Genomic DNA, 23937 nt, shown 5'->3' with positions numbered 1-23937 from the left:
GATGGACACCTTCGTCTAGACTAAGGAAGCTCAGTAGGCTTTGGAGAGCCTCAAAGTGCCTCTGACATCGGCCCCAATCCTTGTCGCTCCCAAACGAGGAGAACCCCTCCTCCTCTACGTCGCGGCCAGCAACCATGTGGTAAGCATCGCCTTGGTTGTCGAAGGGAGGAACCGGGACACCACCTTAAGGTCCAGCGGCCCATATACTTCATTGGGGAGGTACTCACCGACCCCAAGGTCTAGTACCCCTAGGTGTAGATGCTCCTATACGCCATGCTGATGGCGCCTTGAAAGCTCCTGCACTACTTCACCGACCATGAAGTCACGGTCGTCACTTCATACCCGCTCAGAGACATCGTCCGCAACCATGACGCCGCTGGACAGATCTCCAAGTGGGCACTCAAACTCATGGGCCACGACATCAGGTATATCCCGTATACCGCCGTTAAATCTCAAGCTCTCGTGGATTTTGTTGCCGAATGGACGGAGGTCCAGCTACTGACCCCAGACGTCACCCACGAGTACTAGACAATGTACTTTGACGGGTCCGTCATGGCACCCAGATCAGGGGCTAGAGAGGTTCTGATCTCCCTAGATAGAAGTAGGCTCCGCTACGCCATCTGCCTCTACTTTTTAGCCTCAAACAATGCCATGGAGTATGAGGCCCTCATCAACGGACTACGCATCACCATCGAACTTGGTGCTACATGACTCTACGTACGTGGCAACTTAGAGTTGGTCATCGATCAGGTCATGAAGGAGTCCTCCTATAAAAGCCCCTCATGGTGTTATACTACCAAGAGGTGCGCAAGATCAAGGACAAATTCTATGGAATCGAGCTGCATCATGTCTCCCGAAAGGACAATGATGCCGCCGACTTTCTTGTAAAATTGGCCACCAAGCGGGATCCATCCCCGAGCGGGGTCTTCATCAACGATCTCCACGAGCCATCCACTCGCATCCTGGAAGGTCCGATCTAGACACACTCTGATGCCAAGATGGAGCCCAGGGGCTCCGACCCCAACGCCAAGCCGACGCTCGGGGGCTCTAACCCTAGTGCCTCTATGACGACGTCATCCGCTGACGTCGCCGTATTGGCACTCAATCAAACCAACTGGCGAGCGTCGCTACTTGCCTACCTCCTCAAGGAGGTTCTTCCACCCAAAAGGACTGAAGCCCGATGGATCGCTTGATGTGCTAAGACCTTCGTCGTGCTTGATGATGAACTCTACAAATGGAGTCCATCGGGGGTGCTCATGAAGTGCATCCCCACCAACCAGGGGAAGCAGCTCCTCCTCGAGGTCCATGCTGGGATCTGTGGACATCACGTGGCCTCGAGGTTGCTGGTCGGAAAAGCCTTTTGCTAAGGTTTTTACTGGCCCATCGCATTACGAGATGTAGAGGAGGTCGTCCATAGGTGTGAGGGATGTCAATTCTATGCTCGGCAAACTCATTTGCCGGCACAGGAACTTCAAACCATCCCCATCACCTGGCCATTCGCGGTCTAGGACCTCAACATGGTAGGACCCCTCAAAAAGGGCCTAGGCGGCTTCACTCACCTACTCATAACAGTCGATAAGTCCACCAAGTGGATAGAGGCCAAGCCCATCACCAACATCCGCTCGGAAGAGGCGATCAAACTCTTCCTCGACATCATCTATCGGTTCGGCATTCCTAACTGTATCATCACTGACCACGGGACTAACTTCATTAGAAAGAAGTTCCTAGACTTCAGTAATGGATACGGCATCAGGATCGACTGGGCCTCGGTCGGACACCCATGTAGTAATGGTCAGGTTGAGCGTGCCAATGGCATGGTCCTCTAGGGACTTAAGCCATGCATCGAGAGGCCATGGTACACACCACTGGACATAACCACTGCCACAAGGGCCCCGCCTAGTTCCGCTCCCTCGACTTTCGGCGAGCGCAACAGGTACCTCAAGGGACCCACCCAGTTCTTCTCCCTCGACTTTGGCGAGCGCAACGGGTACCTCAAGGGCATTGCACCCATAGATGCTCAGCAAAAGAGCATGGAGCTCCTAACCTTCTCATGCAGTCAAGGCAGCTCCTGGGTAGGGATGCTGCCACCAAGGTATGGCCACCATGGCTAGAAGAGATCTCATCAAACTTTATGAACTGGCCAACCTGAGCAGCTGCAGGCATGGAACCCTCCACCAGCACAATCCTAGGCAACTTCCCCTCCGACAAGGCCTCGCAGATGAATCCAGCGCGCCACCTCCTTCGGCGAAAGCCACCCCTTCTCAGGCAAAGATGGACAGCACCGCCTCCGGTAGCCTCTAGCTCGACATCGCGCTCCAGATTCATGAAAGGATCTATAAGCCCCCCTCGCTTACCCTCTCTCTCACTTAGGAACTGCCATGGCATATAGGCACTCTCAGTGAGGAAAAAGAAGGAGGAGAGGCAATAGTTGGATAATAGGCAAAGGATTGTGACGAAAAGACCTCCCCCTCCCCTATTTAAAGAGGAAACACGACAGCTGAAGAAGGGCAAAGGATCAGAGTGAAAAACTCTCTCCCTTCGCCCATTCAATGTGGATGGGAAATGATGGGACAAACCCTAACCGATGGGACACACACTGACCGACGGAACGACGCCTGGTCAGATGGAACAATGCCTAGTCAGACAGGATGTGGCCTGGGTATGGCCCACCACTACCACATGTCGAGCACAAAAACCAAAGCATCACCATGCGTAGGCGGCTCTCCGCCTCCCTAGGCGGGACTTGGAAAAAACCTAAACAACGGGATCTCCGCCAGGAGAGACCATCGGGCTTCCTAAGTCAATCAAACGGCTTAGAAAAACACACCAAGAGATAGGTAAGGAGCAAAGGGATGCCCCAGGTAGGCCATGCCGACTCTATCATGAACAACGAGCATAGGTTCTGGTTAGACATTTCCGATTGGAGCTCTTCAAACCCCGTCACTCGAGTCATCAAGATAACACTACCGACCCTAGCTATTTCTTTATATAATCATTCATACATTCATACACACATTCATTCCATACGCCCGTGCCCCCTAGACGATTTGGGCCCTGAATCGCCTGGGGGCTCGGGAACTAAAGCATTGCACATGCGCGCGAAATGCATCACAACGCTCTATGTTGTGTCACGAAGCAGCAGTTGCCTCATTCAACATGAGCAACGACCGACCAAGGTTCGAAGGCTGGCCCATGAAGGGCTCGAGGCCGCTCCATGCCAAACAGAGCCAGGGGAGAAAACACAGATAAGCCCTATGCGGCCCTTGCCTAGTCTGCCCCAAAGCAGACAGGGTCATCTCAACCTTCTTGTTCGACCCTAAACCTCTTGCCAAGCCTACAGAATCTCCATCGAGGGGAGGCCAGCAGGCCACTCGGGTCGATCTCTAGAACGACCCAGGCATCTGCTGGGTTGTAGGTAAAGGAGCAGTGGAATGTCACAAGAGGGCTATGCCGACCCCATCACGAACGATGGACCCAGATTCCACTCGATCATACCCGTTAGCGAGCTCACCGAGCGCGTCACTCGAGCCCGAGCGATCGAGGCAAGCGACAAAGCTTAGCCCCTCCGGTTGTGAGAAACTGAGGACGGGGTAACGCACACAACTCAAAACTGACCCCTACCAAAGCCCAACAGGGCTCGGGGGCTCAAGACACCCAAAATGCCTGGGTCTGCGACCCTGAACTCGCCCCATCCCTTGGCTACACCTTGACTGCATAGCAAACGCCTGGGTCTGCGACCCCGAACTCACCCCATTCCTCGGCTATGCCTCGACTACACACCAATTGCCTAGGTTTGTGACCCTGAACTCGCCCCATCAGGATCTACGACTCTGACTCGCCCGATCCCATGGCGTGCACAAATGCCAGGATCCACGAGCTCCATCTTGTCTGATCCCTAAACTAATTACCTCGATCCCACGGCACGCACCAATGCCAGGATCCACGAACTCCATCTCGCCCGATCCCTAAAACTAAACCACCTCAGCTGTGCAATGACGCCTTGGTTGACGACTCTGTCTCGACTAAAAAACACGCACACACGCCTGCTGACAAAACCCCTAGGCGATCCTGCTCGAATCACCCGGGGGCTCAGGGGCTACACCCACGGGTGCGCTCGCGCGCACCCACTGATGAAACAAAACCTCCCCCACTGGCAACACGAAAAACCCCCCAGACGATTCTGCGCGAATCGCCCGAGGGCTCGGGGGCTCAGGGGCTACACCCACGGGTGCGCTCGCATGCACCCGCCATTAAGACAAAAATCCCCTAGACGATTCTACCCGAATCTCCCGGGGGCTCAGGGGCTCCTGTCGGGTTCATAAACCCGAGGTCCCTCATGGACTGGCTTCCCAATAAAGGCTCGGCCCAACAAGTAACATTGCAAACAACGCGTAACTCATGGGCTAGCCCAAGTACCTAAACGATAGGTCAGAAGGGCGATCCAATCATCGACCAAAAGGTCTGGCCGAGGAGGAACGGCGCCCGTTTCCAACTCTGGCCCACCTCTCCGACCGGAGCGCTCGCTTCGGCCTCCAGCCCGCCTCCGGATGGCCTCTCGGACCAGAAGGCCTGGCCAAAACACTACTTCTGACTCTAACCCGCGTCTTCGACTAGGGATGCACCAAACCCCTGCTCACTACTCTTCTCTGACTGGCGCAATCAGAGCCGACTGGAACCAATCGGCCGGGGACGCCCGCTCGGTAAGGACTAGGAAACGGACAGAGAAAGTAAGGCATGGCGCACAAGTCAAACTATAATATCGGGGACCGTACCCTGTACACCTATAGAAATAGTACTCTACGACCTCCCTGGCACAACAGAACCTAAGTAGTGTTGTAGGCGCCAACATTTTTCCCTACAATATTGTGGGCACCATTAACTCCCATATGGTAAGGCTCCCCCCACATGCCTCTGAGCATCGACAGTGTTGTGGGCATCGGCATTTACCATACTGAGCAAACATGGTAAAACCCCTTGCACGCCTTCGGGTATCAATAGTGTGGCAGGCACCGACGTCTGCCATACCCAAAGAAGACAACACAACCTCCCACGTGTATCTGATATTCAACAGTATTATGGATGCCTACCATCATCCTATAACCACCGGTGTGGGCAACAAGGCTTAGTAGCATACGTATTCTCTCTCTCTCACTTGTAAGTCCATCCCCTTTATCTATAAAAGGGGATGCGCTCCCTCCCAATAGATTGATTTAGATCGATCAAGTTCACTAGTACACAACAACAGAACCACTAGGTTCAAACCACGAACACACGCTTGAACACTTAGGTCATAGCGGGGCTCCTGTCACTCTTGGCCCTTCAGACCGGAGTCCGACCAGACCTCTTATACCCCCATCTTTCTCCTTCTCGTTTGTAACCCCACTGCAAACTTCGAGCACCTAGGCTTAGAAATAAAGTCACCAACCAACTCAAACTGGATGTAGGGCATGTTGCCTAAACCAGTATAAACCCTGTGCCATTGAGTGTTAGGCCACCTCCGATCACAATGTACGACAAAACTATAAATATTTACGTGTTGGTCACTTTTTGCACCGACAAGTTGTGTCACACTAGAAGAGGAGTTAGTAACTAAAGCATGCTCAATTGATAATTTTTCATACCTTTCACTTAGAGTCTTTAGTTCTTCCAACTTGGAGATGAGAAATATTTCTTGATTTTGGAGTGACTGTTCTTGTTTCTCATTCTCTTCTTCTAACTCATCATTCTTTTCTACTATCTTCATGATGATGAGCTTGTCCTTGCAGCTGAGATGATCAAGGTTGTAGTTATCTTCAACTCAAACATCGCTCTCATCTTGATCATCCACTTGTGCTTTCTCCTTTTCTTGTTTTTTCTTGTTACTTTTCTTCTTGCTTTTCTTGGCCATGAGACACAAATGATGAGCATCATGAGGTACTGAGGTTGACTCATCACTTGGCCAACACCGAGCTTGATCAACGTCGTAGATGTCAGCTTGCTGCCTTGCTGTCTCAGTAATACCGGACACGTCCGGTATGTGTAGCCAAGCAGTACAACATCTGCGACTTGCATGTCTTGTTCCGGCTTGATGCTTTGCTGGTTCTTTAAGGTTTTCCACTACATGAAGACTCAATGGACATGTTATCCATTGACTCGAACTCATATGCCTCATCACATTTGGACTTTCCATACAAATTGACAAGTCTAGTCCAAATGAGATGAGCACTCTCTGGAGGTGTTTGTCCATTGAAGATTGCCTCATCTAGAACCTCTGCACTCCATGTACTTAACATGACATTAATTACTTGAGCATTGAGTTGCACACATCTCTCTTCCTCTTTTGGAATATTTTTATAGTTGCTCCAATCAACTACCGGAAGAGGGATGCTTGCATCCACAATACGCTCAACAAGAGGACTAATATCCCTAAAAGCATTGAGTGCATAAATTGATCAAGATAGAAAGTTTGAACCATCATTTTGGAGAAGCACCGACTCCGACTCGTTAGCCGTCGACATCATTTTCTCACGACGGTGAAGCTTTTAGTGAGTCCTTACTCTGATACCAATTGAAAGGACCGAGGATGCCGCCTAGAAGGAGGGTGAATAGGCATTTCTAAAAATTCAACCCTTTAAAATACAGAAACGATTAGTGTTGGAGTTTCCAAGTGATTGGAAACTCCTAATCAGAGAAATAAACCCCTCACGAGCTAACCAACAGAGTAAACAAGGTATATAGGAAATATCTAAGAGCTGCAACCATGCACCACAAAGTTAGAATGATGAATAAATAAAAACAACACAGGGGTGAAATACCGGACACGTTCGGTATTCACGGGCTAGGCACTTTAGCCCCCGAAATGCTCCTTTTGATTCCTCCTTGCTTCCAAGCTGCAGGCACTATCTAGGAACCTATATGTAAGCTCAAGCAACACACAAGGATCACAAATACCAAATGAAAAGGGACATTGAGACACGGTATTTGTTTTACTGAAGTTCAGACTCCGTCGAGTCCTACTCTCCGTTGAGGGAGCTGTGAGCGACTCAACAAAGGTTAGCTCTAGAGGACCACGAAGGCCACTCTAGCCGGAGTCTTTTTCAACTCCTTTTTCTCCTTCCACTAAATGATTCCTTCCCTTGCGGCGGTGGGATCGAACCGTTACAAACTTGCCAAGGCACACCATGAGCTCTTAGGTGCTCTCCAGCGACGCCTAGCCATCTAGGACCGAAGAGTCCAAGAGTAACAAATGCAAATCATGAGATCAACAAATATGCACGAGTGCTCAAGGATGGCTTGCTCTCAATTTTGAATCTCACTCAACCCACAAGATGGATTTTGCAATTTGGATCAATCACTCACTAAGAGAGGATTGGAGAGTGTTCTCAAAGCTCAAAAACGTGTATGAAAGTCAGCAGAATCAGCAGCCCCCAAAGGTGGAGGCTAAGGGGTATTTATAGCCCTTTTTGAAAAACTAGCCGTTAACTAGCCGTTGTGGAATACCGGACATGTCCGGTATCAATACCGCACAACGCCAACGGTCACTAAGGCAGTGGCGCATGTGAGGTGTCGGAACTCTCGACGATTGTCGGAACTTCTGACCCTCGGAACTCTAGACGTACCAAACCGAGAAGACCAGCGAAGAGGCTACGGCCAGGCCAATATCGGACACGTCCGGTATTTGGACCTGCAACACACTAAATTAGCACTTGGCTCTCTTTTTCACTCAATCCTCACATGGGTTGGCTTGAGCAATCACGAATAAATATCTATCAATATGATACATCCCTCTTAATAGTACGGCATACATATAAACTCAAGATGTAATGAAAAAGGAGTTGAGCCGCTTGAGTTGATTCCCTTCAAGCCAATTGTCATAGCTTTCAATCTTCATCAAGTGAGGGTGTTGTCATGTTGATTTTGATTTTCTCCTTGAGCATAGCCATCTCGAGCATGTGACTTAGTTGCATTCAATAAATAAGAGTTAACTCCAAATGTATCAAGTCACTTCCACAAATCATCAAATGTGTTTGATCCTCCATTTCAATGTGACCATTATAGTTTGATTGGTACCTCAACTAAATGCAAGTACTTCCTTTTTCACCCTAACTAGGTTCCTCGGTTGCCAAGCCGTCGCTTGCCATTGACCCTTACTTAGTACCTCGAAGCCTTTACTTGCTAGCTTTACCATCTCAAGCCGTCAAGTCACACTTGGTGTTGAATCGTTCATTAAGATCATTTGTATAATTGTCTTTCAATATAGCAAGCTCTAAAAAGTGAGACCATTTCATATGCAATCCATCGTGTCTCATTAATTATTTTTCAACATGCTTGCTTTCATGAGTCATCAAAATCTCACAATAAATAAGCCTTGCATGGGTTACATTTGTATTGTTGTCTTGTGTTTGAACTAGATTGTTTATACAATAATACATCATTTTGGCTTTCATCAAATACTTGTGAGATAACCTATATCATGTCCAACACTTAGCAAATATGTTAGACCTTTAATCATGTTGTCATTCAATCATCCAAAACCCACTAAAGGGCTTGATGCACTTTCATTTATTACATATATGCAATAGATAAGTTGTTAGTCCGAGAGTGTATCTAGCCATTTCTGTTGTTCTATTACTCATGGTTATTGTTAGCCATTTCTGTTGTTCTATTACTCATGGTTATTGTTAGCCATTTCTGTTGTTCTATTACTCATGGTTATTGTTATCAACCATGCCAATACATGTTTCACTTTCTTATTTTCAAGCATTAGCATTATATCTTATAATAGACGACACTTTCCCTATTATATATTATATATTTTATAATGTTTAAGAACCGTCATTTCAACTATATTCCTATGTGACATTGTATAAGTTTTAGCGGCTAGTATTATTTTTGACTATGTATCACGTGGGCGTTGTTCTATAAACACGACAAAAGTAGAAACAAACAATTTTTCTGATGCAGTGACTAAAGACCAAATTGAATACACTTCCAAACCTAACTCTGAGTCATTTATTTATTATTATTACTTTATTTAGTTGTCCTACGTTTGTATTGAACATACTCCATGAAACCACGTCTTTTCTTGTCGTCACATAACGAATTTACAAACTTCCCAAGGATTAAGCCTATATTTGTTTAGGAATACAAAAATATAATATCAAACTAGATTATATTACCAAAACAACATTCATGAATTCTTACAAGCTAGTCACACATATGAACAATTGTCAACCCTGATTTTTAATTAGCCGAGAGATTAAGTTAGGTCTTAAAACCTCACATCCCCCTCTCCCCAACCAAACTTCTCGACTTGCAGCCAGAGCTTTATTCATGTAGCACATTCACTCTAGGAAGAAGAAAATATGAAATGTGAATCATACTACTTGTGGCATTATTGATTACCAAAAATAAAGAAACGGAAGAATAGGTAGGAAAACAGAAATAAATAAACAAATAAAAAACAGCACGCCAGTGGCAACACCCTCGTCGCCTCCCCAACCAAAGCCTTCGCTCCTGCATCTCCAAGAGCCAAAGACCAAAGAAAAAAAAGTAGGGAGAAAACACACCCCGAAAAATAAACCAAAATCCCCAATCCATGAAGCCCACCACTTCCGCCGCCGCCGCCGCGGCGGCGGTCACCACCGATGACCCTTCGCCTTCGCCGTCCGACTCTACGTCGGCGACGTTCACGGTCGACCGCCGCGGGGACGCCTCCGCCTCCTGCCGGTGGACGCTCCCGGACTTCCCCCGCACCCGCGCCCGCACCTTCTACAGCCGGTACTTCGAGGTCGGCGGCTTCGACTGCCGCCTCCTCCTCTACCCGCGCGGCGACTCGCAGGCGCTGCCCGGGTACCTCTCCCTCTACCTACAGGTCCTCGACCCCAAAACCCCGGTGTTGTCGTCGTCATCCTCCACGACCACCACCTCCTCCAAATGGGACTGCTTCCTCAGCTACCGCCTCTCCGTCGTGCACCCCACCGATCCCGCCAAGTCGTTGGGCCGCGATTCCTGGCACCGATTCTCGTCCAAGAAGCGCTCCCACGGCTGGTGCGATTTTGCGCCCTCCTCCGCCGCCGCCTTCCTCTTCCAGCCCCACGACGCCCTCGTCATTGCTGCTGACATATCTGTGCTCTCCGAGGCGGCCTCCTTCGCAGATGCCGACGGCCGTTTTACCTGGAAGGTGCTCAATTTTGGCCTCTTCCGAGAAATGATCCGCACACAGAAGATCATGAGCCCTGCATTCTTCCCTGCCGCTGCCTCTGCTGGTGGGACTGACTGCGGGCTCCGGATTAGCGTCTATCAGAGCAATGTCTCTGGCGCAGAACATTTATCTGTTTGTCTGGAAAGCAAGGAGCCCGTTGTGCAGGTAGCATCTGGGTCATCGGCATCGGCATTGGCATCAGGTGGTACAGGGAGTGGTGTGCCAGATGGTGATCGCGGGTGCTGGTGTCTTTTCCGCATTTCGATCCTTAATCAGAGGTCTGGTGGGAGCCATATCCACAAGGACTCGTATGGTCGGTTTGGGGCGGACAGTGCCAGTCTAGGTTGGGGAGAATACGTCAAGATGGATGAGTTTTTGGCTGCTGATAGCGGATACCTGGTAGATGGAGCTGTGGTGTTTAGTGCCTCAGTGCATGTCATAAAAGAGTCAAACTCATTCACTCGGAGCTTGCCAATGGTTCCCGGAATATGCGGTGCTGGTGGTGGGCGTGCTGGGGCTAGGAAGTCAGATGGACACTTTGGGAAGTTTGTTTGGAGGATTGAAAGCTTCACAAGACTCAAGGAGCTTCTCAAAAAGCGCAAGATCGCTGGTCTGTGTATCAAAAGCAGACGGTTTCAAGTTGGGAATCGAGATTGCCGTCTTATTGTTTATCCACGGGGTAAGCACTAGGGCTTATGCTTCTCATATGGTAGCTTTGAAATTGACTTTGTGGATTCTGTTCGGACATACATTGAACTGCTTGTGGAGTGAAACTTCGTGAAATGCTGTAAGCAACTAAGCATGTGTACACCTGCATGGTCTGCACACATCTTTTAGATACTTAATGATTGAAAAAATGTGAATCAATGGTCAGAGGTGCTTGATTAAATTGGTTCGGGAATTGTAACGGTGAAATCCAGACATGCATTTGAAGTTTGACATTCATTTGGAATTAATGAAATTTTCACCATAAAAATCAATTCTTAATTTGTACCTAGAAACAATAGCTAATAGTTAATGTACCAATCAGGCAATCAATGAATACACTGGCATAACTTCTCTCTCTTAGGTGTGGCTTATAACTATTGCTCTCATATAAGCTGTCCTACTTGTCCCTGTGGATGGCAGACACACTTTTTATCTTGTATAAGTAGCTGCTGCCTCTTCCAAAGCAATATATCATGTTGATTTAACATTTTGTCCATCCAAGATCCCTGTTAATGAAGTGCTTATTCGTGTGGCATAAAACCAATGGATGCCACTGACAAGTGTTATTTTCCCCATGTAGCAGCATTCATAGAGCACCACAGTGAGTGTTGATTTTTTTTCTTTTGTTTTGATTGTGAAACAGTGCCAATTTTTGTTGGAGCTGATCCAAGAGTTGACTCATGATTACACTATATGACTATAGACTACATCGAAGCATCAAATTGACCTTATGTTCCACTTTTGAAGTAGAATATGCATTTGCAAATGCAGCCGCAACTTGGGTTTCCTGGGGCTCCTTCCCTTGATATTGAATTCAGTGTTATAGACCAAGTACTTAGTTTTGTTTGGGGGCAGTAACTGCAGCCACTGAGTCCATATTTCTATGGCAGTCCCAATGTTTTAGTCCATTAGAAGTTTGAACTTGTTTTCACTACAAGAAAACTGTGTCCATTTTTCAGTAGCATCTGAGTATGATTACTTGTTAATGTTGCATATGTGGGCATTCTTAGAATTCGGTACTGATCCTTTCACTTGGTTTTGTTTATGTTGCTGCAACCAGGGCAGTCTCAACCACCATGCCACCTGTCAGTGTTTCTGGAAGTTACAGATCCCCGAAACACAACTACTGAATGGAGTTGCTTTGTGAGCCATCGTCTCTCTGTCATCAACCAAAAAGTGGAGGAGAAGTCGATCACGAAAGAGTCTCAGAATCGTTACTCTAAGTCAGCGAAAGATTGGGGTTCGCGCGAATTTGTGACATTAACTAGCCTCTTTGATCAGGATGCAGGTTTTCTCGTGCAGGATACCGTTGTGTTTTCAGCCGAGGTTCTCATTCTGAAGGAAACAGCAACTATGCAAGAGCTTACCGATGAAGATTCTGAAATATGCAGTTCAACTTATGGATGTCAGATTGAAGCTTTACCAAAGCGGCCATCATTCACATGGAAAGTGGAAAATTTCTTGTCTTTTAAGGAGATTATGGAGTCCAGAAAGATTTTTAGTAAATTTTTTCAGGCTGGGGGTTGTGAGCTGCGGATAGGTAAAGTAAATTTATTCACTTTCTTGTCTTATACAGCTGCACCAAACCCTTACTTTCTGTTTACCTCATCGTAACTTGCAGGTGTATATGAGTCGTTTGATACGATCTGCATATACTTGGAGAGTGATCAGTCATCTGGGTATGATCCTGATAAGAACTTTTGGGTGCATTATAAAATGGCTATAGTTAACCAGAAGAATTCTGCAAAAACTGTGTGCAAGGAATCTTCAATCTGCACGAAAACATGGAATAATTCAGTTCTCCAGTTTATGAAGACTTCGGACATGGTTGACACTGATGCTGGCTTTCTTGTCCGGGACACTGTTATTTTCACTTGTGAAATCATAGACTGTTGCCCATGGTTTGATTTCTCTGATCTTGAGGTGAGTTTTCATTTGCTTTTTCTTCATGTCTTGTCTATTTGTGCTTTTTAATGCATAGGCGGAGGCAGTTTAGTGAAGCAGCTGATAAGTAGAGTTTTACTGATTTGCTACAGCATATGCCAATGAAAACAATTGTAAGCATAGCAAACTGTGCACCTATCAGATTGCAGTTAAGAGTCCTGTGAACCCATAATTTTTTTAGCATGGGAATGATTGAATTGCATTGTTTAATGAGGCTTGTGTAGCATCAGCTATCCATGTTGAAGCAGGCATCTCTTGGCCCTTTTGTTTACTGTTTTAGTTACGTTTTTTGTGCTTGTTACTGCTGAGGACTATGCTGGCCTAGTTATGGCCTATAGGAAATGTGTCCTGCCACATATTGCAATGATGCTTCATATTTGCTAGTCCACTCAAAGCAATGGGATGTCCTCTGATCCCCCGCCCCTTTTTTCCTTTTTGAACGGGTGTAACATCTTCGGAAGATAACAGTATGTGCTGGATTAGTTAACTATTGTTGAGTAAGTAGACTTTAGTCTTTTGACCTTTGAAGGATTTTATATGGGTCATAGCATGATATTTGTATGTAAGTTGTAGCTGTGCTTGTGCACAAGTTGTAGTCCTTCCTAATGTGACACTGTTATAAATGTACATTTTGTTCATGGTACATTCTTGGAACTGATAACCAGATGTGCTCATATGGCAGACAGTGCTCTTTTCTTATTAGGCTCATAATTAACTTGTCTACCAGGTTTGGGCCTCAGATGATGACCAGGATGAATTGTCGACAGATCCTGATGAACTTGTTGATTCTGAAGATAGCGAAGATATGAGTGGTGATGAGGAGGATATTTTCCGGAACCTCCTCTCGAGAGCTGGATTTTCTCTTACATACGAAGATAACTATACTCAACCACAGGTTACTTTAAGAGAGAAAATTCTAACAGATGCTACTGCAATAGCTGGATTCCTTACTGGTCTGCGTGTTTATCTGGATAACCCAGCAAAAGTTAAGCGTATGCTTCTTCCAACCAAAGTATCCACCAAGAATGGTGGAAAGAAAGATGCTTCAAAGTGTGATTCAAGCTCAAGCTCCACAAGTCTCATTAGCTTGTTGATGGGGGTTAGTGCCTTGAAGCAGGCTATCATAGATTTGCTTCTAGATATAATGGTTGAGTGTTGCCAACCTTCAGAAGAAAGTGGTTCCTCAGCAAGCACTAAAGCTTCTCCTGATTCAAATGGGGATAGCTCTCCACCAGAGCTTAGCATTGAAGGTGAACTAACAGAATGTGCATGCAGTGATGTGTATACAAGGGTGGAATCTAATAGTGATGATATTCGAGATAGTCCTGCAATGTGTAATACAGATTTGGCTGCAACTGAGATCGCTGTAAATAATCTAGAACATTCCTGTTTTACTCCAGAAACATCTGCTGCTGATTTGCCAGCAGATGAAGGCCCCGAGCTGGCTTCCTCGGTATGATTTGAGGTTTATTATTTTTTAACCTTTATGATCACATTCCTTCAGTTAGTGTATGATTCGACCAATTTTTTTTCTCAGTCAAAATGGCCAGAGCAATCAGAGGAACTGTTAGGGTTGATTGTTAATTCATTGAGGGCATTGGACAGCGCTGTCCCACATGGATGCCGTGAACCAAGAAGGCGGCCCCAGGCTGTCCGGAAGATTGCACTTGTCCTCGACAAAGCTCCAAAACAGCTCCAGCAAGATTTGATTTCCCTTGTACCAAAGTTGGTGGATGGTTCGGAACACTCCCTTGCAGCTTGTGCCCTGTTAGATCATCTTCAAAAGCCAGATGCAGAGCCTTCATTGAGATTGCCAGTAAGTTTGCCTCCTAAGACTATGCTATGGTGCTACTATGGGGCATGTATTGACCCGGGATGGTCTCCAAGGCTACGCTTTGACTGTTAATATCTCTTATGTTATATTGTTAATGACCATGAGATTGACATCATATGAAAGTACTTTCAAATATAAATCCAATTGTACTGAATCTGTATGTTATAATCTACAAAATCTTATTTCTTTATCAAAGATTAAGAAGTTTGCACCTTGGCTTGTGTGCGGCCCTTACAAAAAGGAGTATGGTTTTGGCTAATTTAACTTTTTGGACACTTTTCAGTAATTTTGTTGTGTGAAAGCATATGGTTTCCGCTATTTTGGGAATGAATAGCTGATGTATCTGCATTTGTTCTACTGTATGTATTGTGGGTTTGTGACTTATATGATTGTATTTGTGGATAGCTATTGTGCTTGATTAGCTTATATAAAATATATGTGAACAACTAATACTTGATACGATTCTTTTTTCAATTAATTATGGTAGGTTTTTGGTGCTCTTTCTGAGTTAGAACTTGAAAGTGATATCTGGAAACAAGCATCTGTTCATGCACTTGAATTATTGTCTGACTCAAACGATGAGCCTCTTGTATCTGCCATTACTTATGTTCTTAAGGCGGCATCACAGTGTCAGCATCTTTCTGTAGCGGTATGTTTACCAGTCATGCTTCTTTACTTTCTTCTTGCTCAGCATCTTCCCACTTTTCATATCATTAACTGCTTTGGTTTTTTTATTTCCAAAGGTTAGAGCTGTTAGATGGAGATTGAAAGATTTGGGAACTGAAGTTCCACATTGCGTGCTTGACTTTTTGTCTAAAACAATTCAAACCCAGCCAGATGTAGCTGAAGCTATATTGAAGGATATTGATTCTGATTGTGAGCCTGAAAACAATTGTCTATCATCAACATCGCCTTGTAGTACTTGTTCTACGGATGGGCTTTCAGCTGAAGGGATGTATTCTTGGCAAGAGCAAGCTGTGCATGGAAGAAGTCATCTATCAGATGTTTTTGCACTGATAGAAATGTTATCAATGCCTGGATTATTTGTTGAAGTCGCACAGGTTTTTGAGACGGCTTTATTGCGAGGGTCCTTTGGTCTACAATTAGTAGCCATGGTGCTGGAAAGAAGACATTCTTACAGGTCAAGTTCAAAGTCTGGGTCTGTTGTGAATGATTCACAGAACAAACAAGTTCTGTTAGATGGGCAGTTTGAACCTTTATCTGTCCAAGAAAATGATTTCACTTCAGTCCTTGCACTTGGTGAGGTGTTATCTCTATCTACAGAAACGAAGGTTCAAGATTTTGTGCGGATGCTTTACGCTATCATATTTAAGATCTATGCCGAGGATCATTATAGATATAGAATTCTTAAGGGCCTTGTTGAACGAGCAACGAATACATCAGATAACTGCCGAGCAGTTGACATCGATATGGATGTCTTGGTGTTTCTTGTTAAGGAGGAGTATGGGATCGCGAGACCTGTTTTGAACGTGATGCGTGAGGTTGCTGAAGTTGCTCAGGCTGACCGTGCAAATCTTTGGCACCAAATATGTGCTACTGAAGATGAAAATATTCGTCTTCGAGAGGACATGGAAATGGAGCAAACAAATTTCACCAACGAAAAGATTGCACTAAACCAACAGCGAACTGAGTTGGAGGCAACTTTTGGCGGTCTAAGGGTATTTCTTTGTTGTGACCAGCTGTTAACCCTTTTTTTTCATCTTTGTTTGTTAGCCTAACATTTATTGATTTTCTCATTGCTGTAGTCTGAGCTAAAAGCTGAGAGGGACCGTTTTACTCGTGAGAAGAAGGCATTATCCGATCAGATGCGAGAGATTGAGAATCAGTTGGAATGGGTGCGATCAGAGAAAGGTGATCAGATTGCAAAGCTCTCTGCTGAAAAGAGGAATCTTCATGATCGTCTTAATGATGCAGAGTCACAACTCTCCTTGGTGAAAGCACGGAAACGTGAAGAATTAAAGGTAAAGTTGTAATCCTAAACATGTGTCAAAGATGTGTTTATGCTGATCAAAATAAACTGTTCATCTGTTTCTGTTGTGTTTCTTGTCATCAATTGTTTGATAGACTGGTTATGATACCGATTGTCGAAATAAATGTTTTTTAGTTGTTTCCTTGCCGTGTTTTCTTTTGGCTACCATTGTAGTTTGTGTTGAGTTATTCTTAATATGTCTGCACACCTTGACTTTGAGTCTCTATATGCAGTATGCAGAACTTATCCCTTATGATTGAGGTTAAGTGTAGGATGAAAGCGCACTCACTGTTTTAAGAAACCGTATCAAGTTTGTTTTACAATTTAAAAATTGTTTGCCAAATTATTGGTCAAAGATTGTGAAGTCTGAATCTTGATATGTGTGTGTGCGCCTTATAAACTGGACCGGAGGGAGTAGAGATATCAGTTATCATGACCTTCTTGTAACTGTTTACATTTCAAATGATACCTATGGTATTTGCTATACATTTTTAAACAACCAAACTAATGTGCTATGTGCTGCAGAAAGTGACAAAGGAGAAAAATACATTAGCAGAACGGCTGAAGAATGCTGAAGCTTCAAGGAAAAGGTTTGAGGATGAATTAAAACGTTATGCAGCTGAAACACAGACTCGTGAAGAAATTCGAAAATCACTTGAGAATGAAGTGAGAAGGCTGACACAGACAGTTGGGCAAACAGAGGGAGAAAAAAAGGAAAAAGAAGAGCAAATTACTCGTTGTGAAGCATACATTGATGGGATGGAATCCAAACTGCAAGTTTGCCAGGTTTCCACCTTGCTAATTTTTTATGTTTCCACAACTACTGTATGTTCCACAGTTGCACCTATATTGACTACTTCAAATGCCTTGTTAAAAATATGACAATTCGTTTCATAGTTTTTTTTGTCGCAAAGATGTACTCCCTCCGTTCCAAATTATAAGTCGCTTTGTCTTTTTTGGTTAATCCATTTTGCTATGTATATATCTAGATACATAGCAAAATGGATTAACCAAAAAAGACAAAGCGACTTATAATTTGGAACGGAGGGAGTATTAGTCAATATCATCATACGTTTTTAGGGACTTGTCCATGACATCGGGAAACAGTATTGCCTGTAGAGTGCAGATTTGGTGCCCAGGGGGGCTGGTGCCCTCGTTAGCTAAAATACCATGTTGCAATGTTTAAAAAAATAATCACAAAAATCATGTATGTAGTACATATAAAGTTAAGTATAGCCACAACAATTCAGTTTGAAATTACTCCCAGATGTCAAGAAACAAAATAGACAAGCAGTCAACTTGGCAGTGTTCATCATGTGCTGACAGTGACACTTCTGTTTTTAATATCAACATCAATAAATACATGATTTTTGTGATGATTTTTTTTGAAATATTGCAACTTGATATTTGAGCTAAAGAGGGTGCCATATAATTTCCCATTGCCTGTATTTTGCATATTGATTTTTAGATAGGTAGTCCAAATAGTATGCCTGGTTTTTGGATGAACCCTGCGTTATTTTTAATTGATCTAATTGAATGCCGAGCAAAACTCTATGGACCTTACTGATTACAACATTGCGAACATGCAATTTCTGTGGTGGATTAGTAACTTTTTTTATGTCTGTCATCACTACCTGAGCTGTACTTGTTCTTCAGCTAGTATGTGCTGGTTATGAACAGCTTTGAATGGCCCAGGGTACTCATTATCATGACCAATTTGGCAATTTCACATTATTTTCCTGCTGCTGCCCTTATTACTAGTGTAGAACCTTGTATCACAACTAACCTATAATGTTTACTGATGTATCATCATTTTCAGCAATACATTCGGACACTTGAAACGTCACTCCAAGAAGAGATGGCCCGGCACGCTCCACTATATGGTGTTGGCGTCGAATCACTGTCGTTGGATGAGCTGGAGGCACTTGCAAACATCCACGAGCAGAGTTTAAGGCAGATCAAAGCTATCCAGCAAAGGAAAGGTAGCAGCCATCTCTTGGGTGGCCCCGCCCTTTCTCACATCCCCGCTCTATTCTCCTCGCCTCCTTCAGTGGCAGTTGGCCCTCCGTCCTCACGGATCCCCACATCCCCAATGGCACCCAATGGTGCAGGGATCCATGGGAATGGGCACCTGAACGGCGCGACGGGCCGCTGGTTCAATCCGAGCTGAGTGAGAAAGGGGTGGCGATTTTGTGCATTTGATTCAACGGGCGACTTTTGCCTGGGCGTATTTTGCAGCCGCTGAGCAAGCCCAACGTGATAGCCTTTTTGTTCCTGGCCTTCCGTCAGGCTTTCTTCTTGTACTTACTTGGTAGTGCCGTCGGCTTGATATCGCATGGGCGTGAAGGGCTTGATATGAAATAATGTATGTAATAATCAAGGAAACCGATGGAAATATCAGGTGAAAGTGGAGGGCTATGGGAATGGTTGTGCTTGTTCACTTCTAAAAGCATCCAGGTTCATTTGTTTTCGAAGACAGTTGCGGTAGGTAAAGGTAACCGAGCTCGAGGCTTTATTTTATTTAGAGTTAAATACTCAGTGGTCCGTGAGAGGTGTCACTTAGGTCCATGAAGTTAAAAAACATATTCGTAGGTTCCTAAACTTGCTAGATTGCACTGCATGTCTCTAAACTTGTAAAAAAGGTGCACTGGCGAATGGCGAATCTAGGATTTTATTTCGGGGTATGCCGTCCAAAAAAATTTCTATATAATTCGGTAAATCATTTAGCAATTTGGTAACGGTAGTAAAATTGGCAACGTAATTTGGTAATAATAGTTAAATTTGGAACATAATTTGGTAATAGTAATTCAGTAGCTGTGGTAAAACTTGTAACGTAGGGATGACTCAATATTGGTACTGATGAAAGTGACAAGATTTTTCTACATGAAAAAGAAGAGAAAAGGGCAAAGACTGAATTACGTCTTGGTGTCTCAGACAGTCGCCTTTGCTTGTTAGCCATGCACGCGCAGCTAGCAGGCAACAACCGAGCCCCCTAGCTCCAAACTTACAGTAGATGAATGGATGAGGGCAGATGGTGCGTTGGATCCTAGAAGCCAAGGCGTCACCACATTAGTTGTCAGGACTTGCCAAGGTGTCACCATGATAGGACCTGGGGTCCTGGATCTCCCATCCGTGTGACTCTGGGCGCATAGCCCTGGACACTGGAGAAAAGCAGCAAAGCTGCAAAGGCCATCTCGACAAAGTTAGGCTGCTAGCGTTGCGTCCGTTTTCAGTTCTGGAGCCTATAGGTAAGTGTTCTTTTCTTTTGTTTTGTTTTTCAAATACAGTATATATACTCCAATACATGCTGGATCTGCAGGGTATGCCAGTGCATACCTGGCATACCCTGTAGCTCCGCCCGTGACTGTGGCTAAACTATGGTGCACCAATTCACAAGTTTAAGCATAGTGACCTAAAAATATGTTTTTAAAGTTTGTCGATCTAAGTGGCAGTGCTTGATAAGTGTTCAGGTGTTGCCTTGTGTATTGAACTCTTATTTATCTCCTGTGCCAACTTTGGTTAATCGATATCCTGATTTGCTGCCCAACGTTTTCTGGCGCATTCTTAAGTTGCTTGCATTCAGCTACGGGGGTCCTTTTTTGGAGTACAAGTTGTAGTAAAGTCTTCAGAAACACGGCTGCTCCATCCGTGCGAGGCGCCGGAGAAATCCCGGGAAAATCCTAGGCAACGGCGTCGGATCGAACTCCGGTGGGCTGCTCGCACGCCGGCGCAGCTAGCCAACCGAGCCTTGCTCGGTCCTCCAGTGCTTGGAACTTGGAAGCAGAGAAATGCTAGTCGATGCTCGGTCGAGTCTCAAAACCACACCTCTTGGGCTCTTGCCCCATGGTACGACGGCCAAATTGCTGCGGCGCAAGACCTAAGCAGTGTCTTCTTCTTCTTTTCTCGAAGACCTAAGCAGTGTCAATTGGCAACACACTGTTGAGTTGTCAGTTGCCAGTCTATTGAGCACCGGGAACGCCGAAGCGAGCTGTCGCGCTGAAGAGAGAAGCAGGCAGTGACCGGGCCGGCGTTGAAGAGAGATGTAGGCAGTGGGCACCGCACGGTCGTGGTGGCTTTAGAGCCGCCGGCGCAGCATGGAAATTCCCGCCTTTTTCAGCGCCGTCACTCCTCGCCTCCTACTAAACGGCCCAAGGGCTTGACGTCGAGTTAGCCTGCCCTGTGAGAGCGTTGTTAGGGCCGTTGAGACCGCGTCAGGACTCAGGAATAGGTTGGTGGGCTCGAGCGATTCTGTTAATTCAGCCCAGAGTGGGAACTGGGAAGCTATTCCTTTTTTCATTTTTTGCATGACACGGCCATATGCATAGACGATAGCCGGGGCGGAGCTCTTGCAATGGCACGGTATGGCGCTGGCCATACCTTGAATTCTTAGAAAATTTTACCCTCAAATCACTTTTTACCATGGATATATTAAGGAAGATGAGGTTTCACTGTTATAGACTCTCAGCAGGCAGCTAGAGGAAGACGACCAGTAACGACTCGACTATTACCTGGACGTTCTCTTCCTGGCGTCGTCAACGAGCTACTGTGTTTGCTTAGGGGCAGACTCTAATCCTCGGTTCGCTTGGCTGATAAAAGTACCGTTGACTAATTTGTTGTTGTTCGTTGGCTGAAAAAGTATGACCTGTAAGGCAAGCGAACAGGGCCTAAAAGTCTGAATTTCTCATCGGTCCTGGCGTATGTGAGTTTCAGAGTTTCCTATTTGTACAATTTTTTATTAGTTAGGATGCTTGATTATTAATTAATTAATTACTAAGTTTGTTTGATTAATTTATGAATCACAACGAACATAAATTATTCTAAAACAAGAGGTACATATATAATTTTGTAGATAGCAAATTTGCTATACATTAATTGGCATGTGTGCTTTAATATACAAGTGCAATCGCCTGTATCGCCTAGACGCAATCGTCACTTGGTTAGTCTATTGACTACTTGTATCTTTCTTTTTATTCTAAATATTTTTACTTTTGTAGTAGGTGACGATCATGATATGTTATATATGTGTATAAACTAATATACTGAGAAATATCTTATATCAAAGTTATCGATTTCACTATTACCTTAAATTTTTTTCCCGTCCTCCGCCACTGGACGATAGACTGTAATAGATTTCTCTAGTGAGGCTACACACACGACTGTTAAATTAGACTCGCAAACACCCAAAAATATATGCACACCAGGATTTAGAACTCTGGCGAGTGAAGTGAAGCTACGCACACGCACCCACAACTGAGAGAGCCACGCTAGTGTTATGTGCATTGATGCTCATAATCTTGCTAGGCATGCTAATTGTACTCGGGAGGCGGGACGCCATGGTGTTTTTTTTTTGACAACAAACAGATTTATTTCAGCAGCACCTAGCTGCAATGATGCGTATAGAGTTTATGCTTACAGATGACAGTGCGTCCGACAATGGGCACTGGTGTAACATGAGTAGAATTTTAACATACAGGCTCACAAGGTGTAGAATTAGACTGAGAGAGAGTGTAAGCCTGTTTTGCTAGAGTATCGGCCGTTCTATTAAGGGTCCTGCTAATCTTGTAGATGGTTGAGCCCCGGATTTGTGAGTGATTGACAAACAGCTGGGTGAAGAATTTAATCCTCCAATCTGGAGGATTAGTACGGTCTGGCTTGGACGTCAATTGTCTCATCCCCAGGACTCAGGTGCTTGTAGACACGAATCTTACCATATGAACCCTGCCTCCAAAAGCTGGCCAGTCAGCGTGTCACGTCGCGTGCTTTTTTTTTGCCATTCGATCGGGCGCTCAGACGGTCCAGATCAGGCGAGCCGCGGTCTTTTTGCAAAAAAAAACCTCGAACTTTAGTCGAATCAACCCGCAGTCCAGATCTCCTCTCATATTTATTTTCAAAAAAACCCTCGAACTTTACCGAAATCAACCCTGCCGGCCTGCCTTCCGCTCGGGCCTGACTTCGATCCGTCCTCCCGTGCCATGCTCTCTAGGCCGGCCTGCCTTCCGCTCGGGCCTGACTTCGATCCGTCCTCCCGTGCCATGCTCTCCCATTCCCGAATTCCGGCGCTCCTCCTCCCGTAGCCCCATGCCGCGCCGCCGCAGCTCCCGTCCCCGCCGAGGGCTGCCCCCGTCCTAGCTTCCACTCAGGCCGCGCTGCCGAGCGCTGCCTTAACGGGAGGCCCGACGCTCCTCTTCCCACAGGCCCACGCCACGCTTCCGCGGCGGCCACCACTCCCGCCCTCGCCCCCGTCGCAACCCCCACCCAAGGCGCGCTGCCGAGTGCCACTGCCGCCACCGCCGAAGCGGCGTCGCCGTTCGACGCCCGCGCCCCCGTCGAGGCCGTGGCACCACCGCCGCTGCTCGCCACGAGGGGCGTCGCACCTGCCCAGATGGCACAAGCTGTCTGCACCGGCAAAGGGCGGCGCGAGAGAGCAACGGGACCTGGTGCGGACGATCCGAGTGGGCTCGGCCAGCAGCTACAGGATTACAGGAGGTCCAACTGCAATAGCAACTGTCCTCGCCCTCGGGCAGCTGCGAGTGTGCCAGCAGCGTACGGGCATAGCACACCTCGTGTCCCCGCGACCTGTTCGATGAAATGCTGCATTGCGTCTACGCGGACCAACGAGCAAACAATCAACCCTTGTGAAAGTATACGTACGTCACGTACGTCTCTGGCAGTTTTGCTGGATTATGTAATCGAAACTAGATATCAATACTACAACAAATGACTCACCAGGTAACTTGCCCAATTATCTGCTTTTTAATTTGGCATCAATCGGTTAGTTTCCTTTGAAATAAACCGATGTTGACTTAAATATTACTCATGTTCAACATCATTATTAATTTTGTCTTCTTATTACAAGTGCTTGTGCAACCACTCAATGAAGCGATAGGCTGAACTCCAGAGCAATTTTTGGGGTTGTTACAACTACAGATTTGCACCATTGTTATATTAGCCGTTTTACTGCTTGGTTGTAGCGCCAGGGCCAATGGCGCCATCACTTCAGTTCACGCTCTAGCAGGAGGAGATATGGCACTAGCCCCTTGGCTCTGGAACTAAAATAAGATTACTGTCGGATACCGTGAGAAGGGGTACCCTAAGCAAGACCCAAAAAACGATTGCTTAGACTTCGTAAAGATCGATATCAGCCAAAACGCTGCTGGCCTCGGCCGATTCTCCGACTCGCCCGAGGCCCGTCACCGCGAGCCTCGCCCGATCCTCCGATTCGCCCGAGGCCCCCTCACCACGGGTCCCGGCCGATCCCCCGCCAAAAGCCTCGGCCGG

General features: G+C 45.9%; 1 protein-coding gene and 1 long non-coding RNA gene across 2 annotated transcripts in view; one reads left to right on the top strand and one right to left on the bottom strand.

Moving 5' to 3' along the window:
• Window positions 1–23937, bottom strand: part of LOC136467292 (uncharacterized) — a 218258-nt gene that overhangs the window by 58407 nt on the left and 135914 nt on the right. The window lies entirely within an intron of this gene.
• LOC136467289 (uncharacterized) overlaps window positions 9502–23937 on the top strand; it is a 233004-nt gene continuing 218568 nt past the window's right edge. The window contains exons 1-10 of the mRNA XM_066465933.1: window positions 9502–10862; window positions 11952–12431; window positions 12513–12814; window positions 13563–14288; window positions 14373–14651; window positions 15157–15318; window positions 15413–16348; window positions 16436–16651; window positions 17185–17445; window positions 18479–19301. Coding sequence (XP_066322030.1) covers window positions 9578–10862; window positions 11952–12431; window positions 12513–12814; window positions 13563–14288; window positions 14373–14651; window positions 15157–15318; window positions 15413–16348; window positions 16436–16651; window positions 17185–17445; window positions 18479–18829 — 4998 coding nt within the window. The 5' untranslated portion in view covers window positions 9502–9577 and the 3' untranslated portion in view covers window positions 18830–19301. The remainder of the gene's footprint in view (window positions 10863–11951; window positions 12432–12512; window positions 12815–13562; window positions 14289–14372; window positions 14652–15156; window positions 15319–15412; window positions 16349–16435; window positions 16652–17184; window positions 17446–18478; window positions 19302–23937) is intronic.

Source organism: Miscanthus floridulus, chromosome 7 (assembly GCF_019320115.1).
Source record: "Miscanthus floridulus cultivar M001 chromosome 7, ASM1932011v1, whole genome shotgun sequence".
NCBI lineage: Eukaryota > Viridiplantae > Streptophyta > Magnoliopsida > Poales > Poaceae > Miscanthus > Miscanthus floridulus.
The sequence above is the reverse complement of the archived record's forward strand: the minus strand, read 5'-3'. Positions and strand labels throughout refer to the sequence as shown.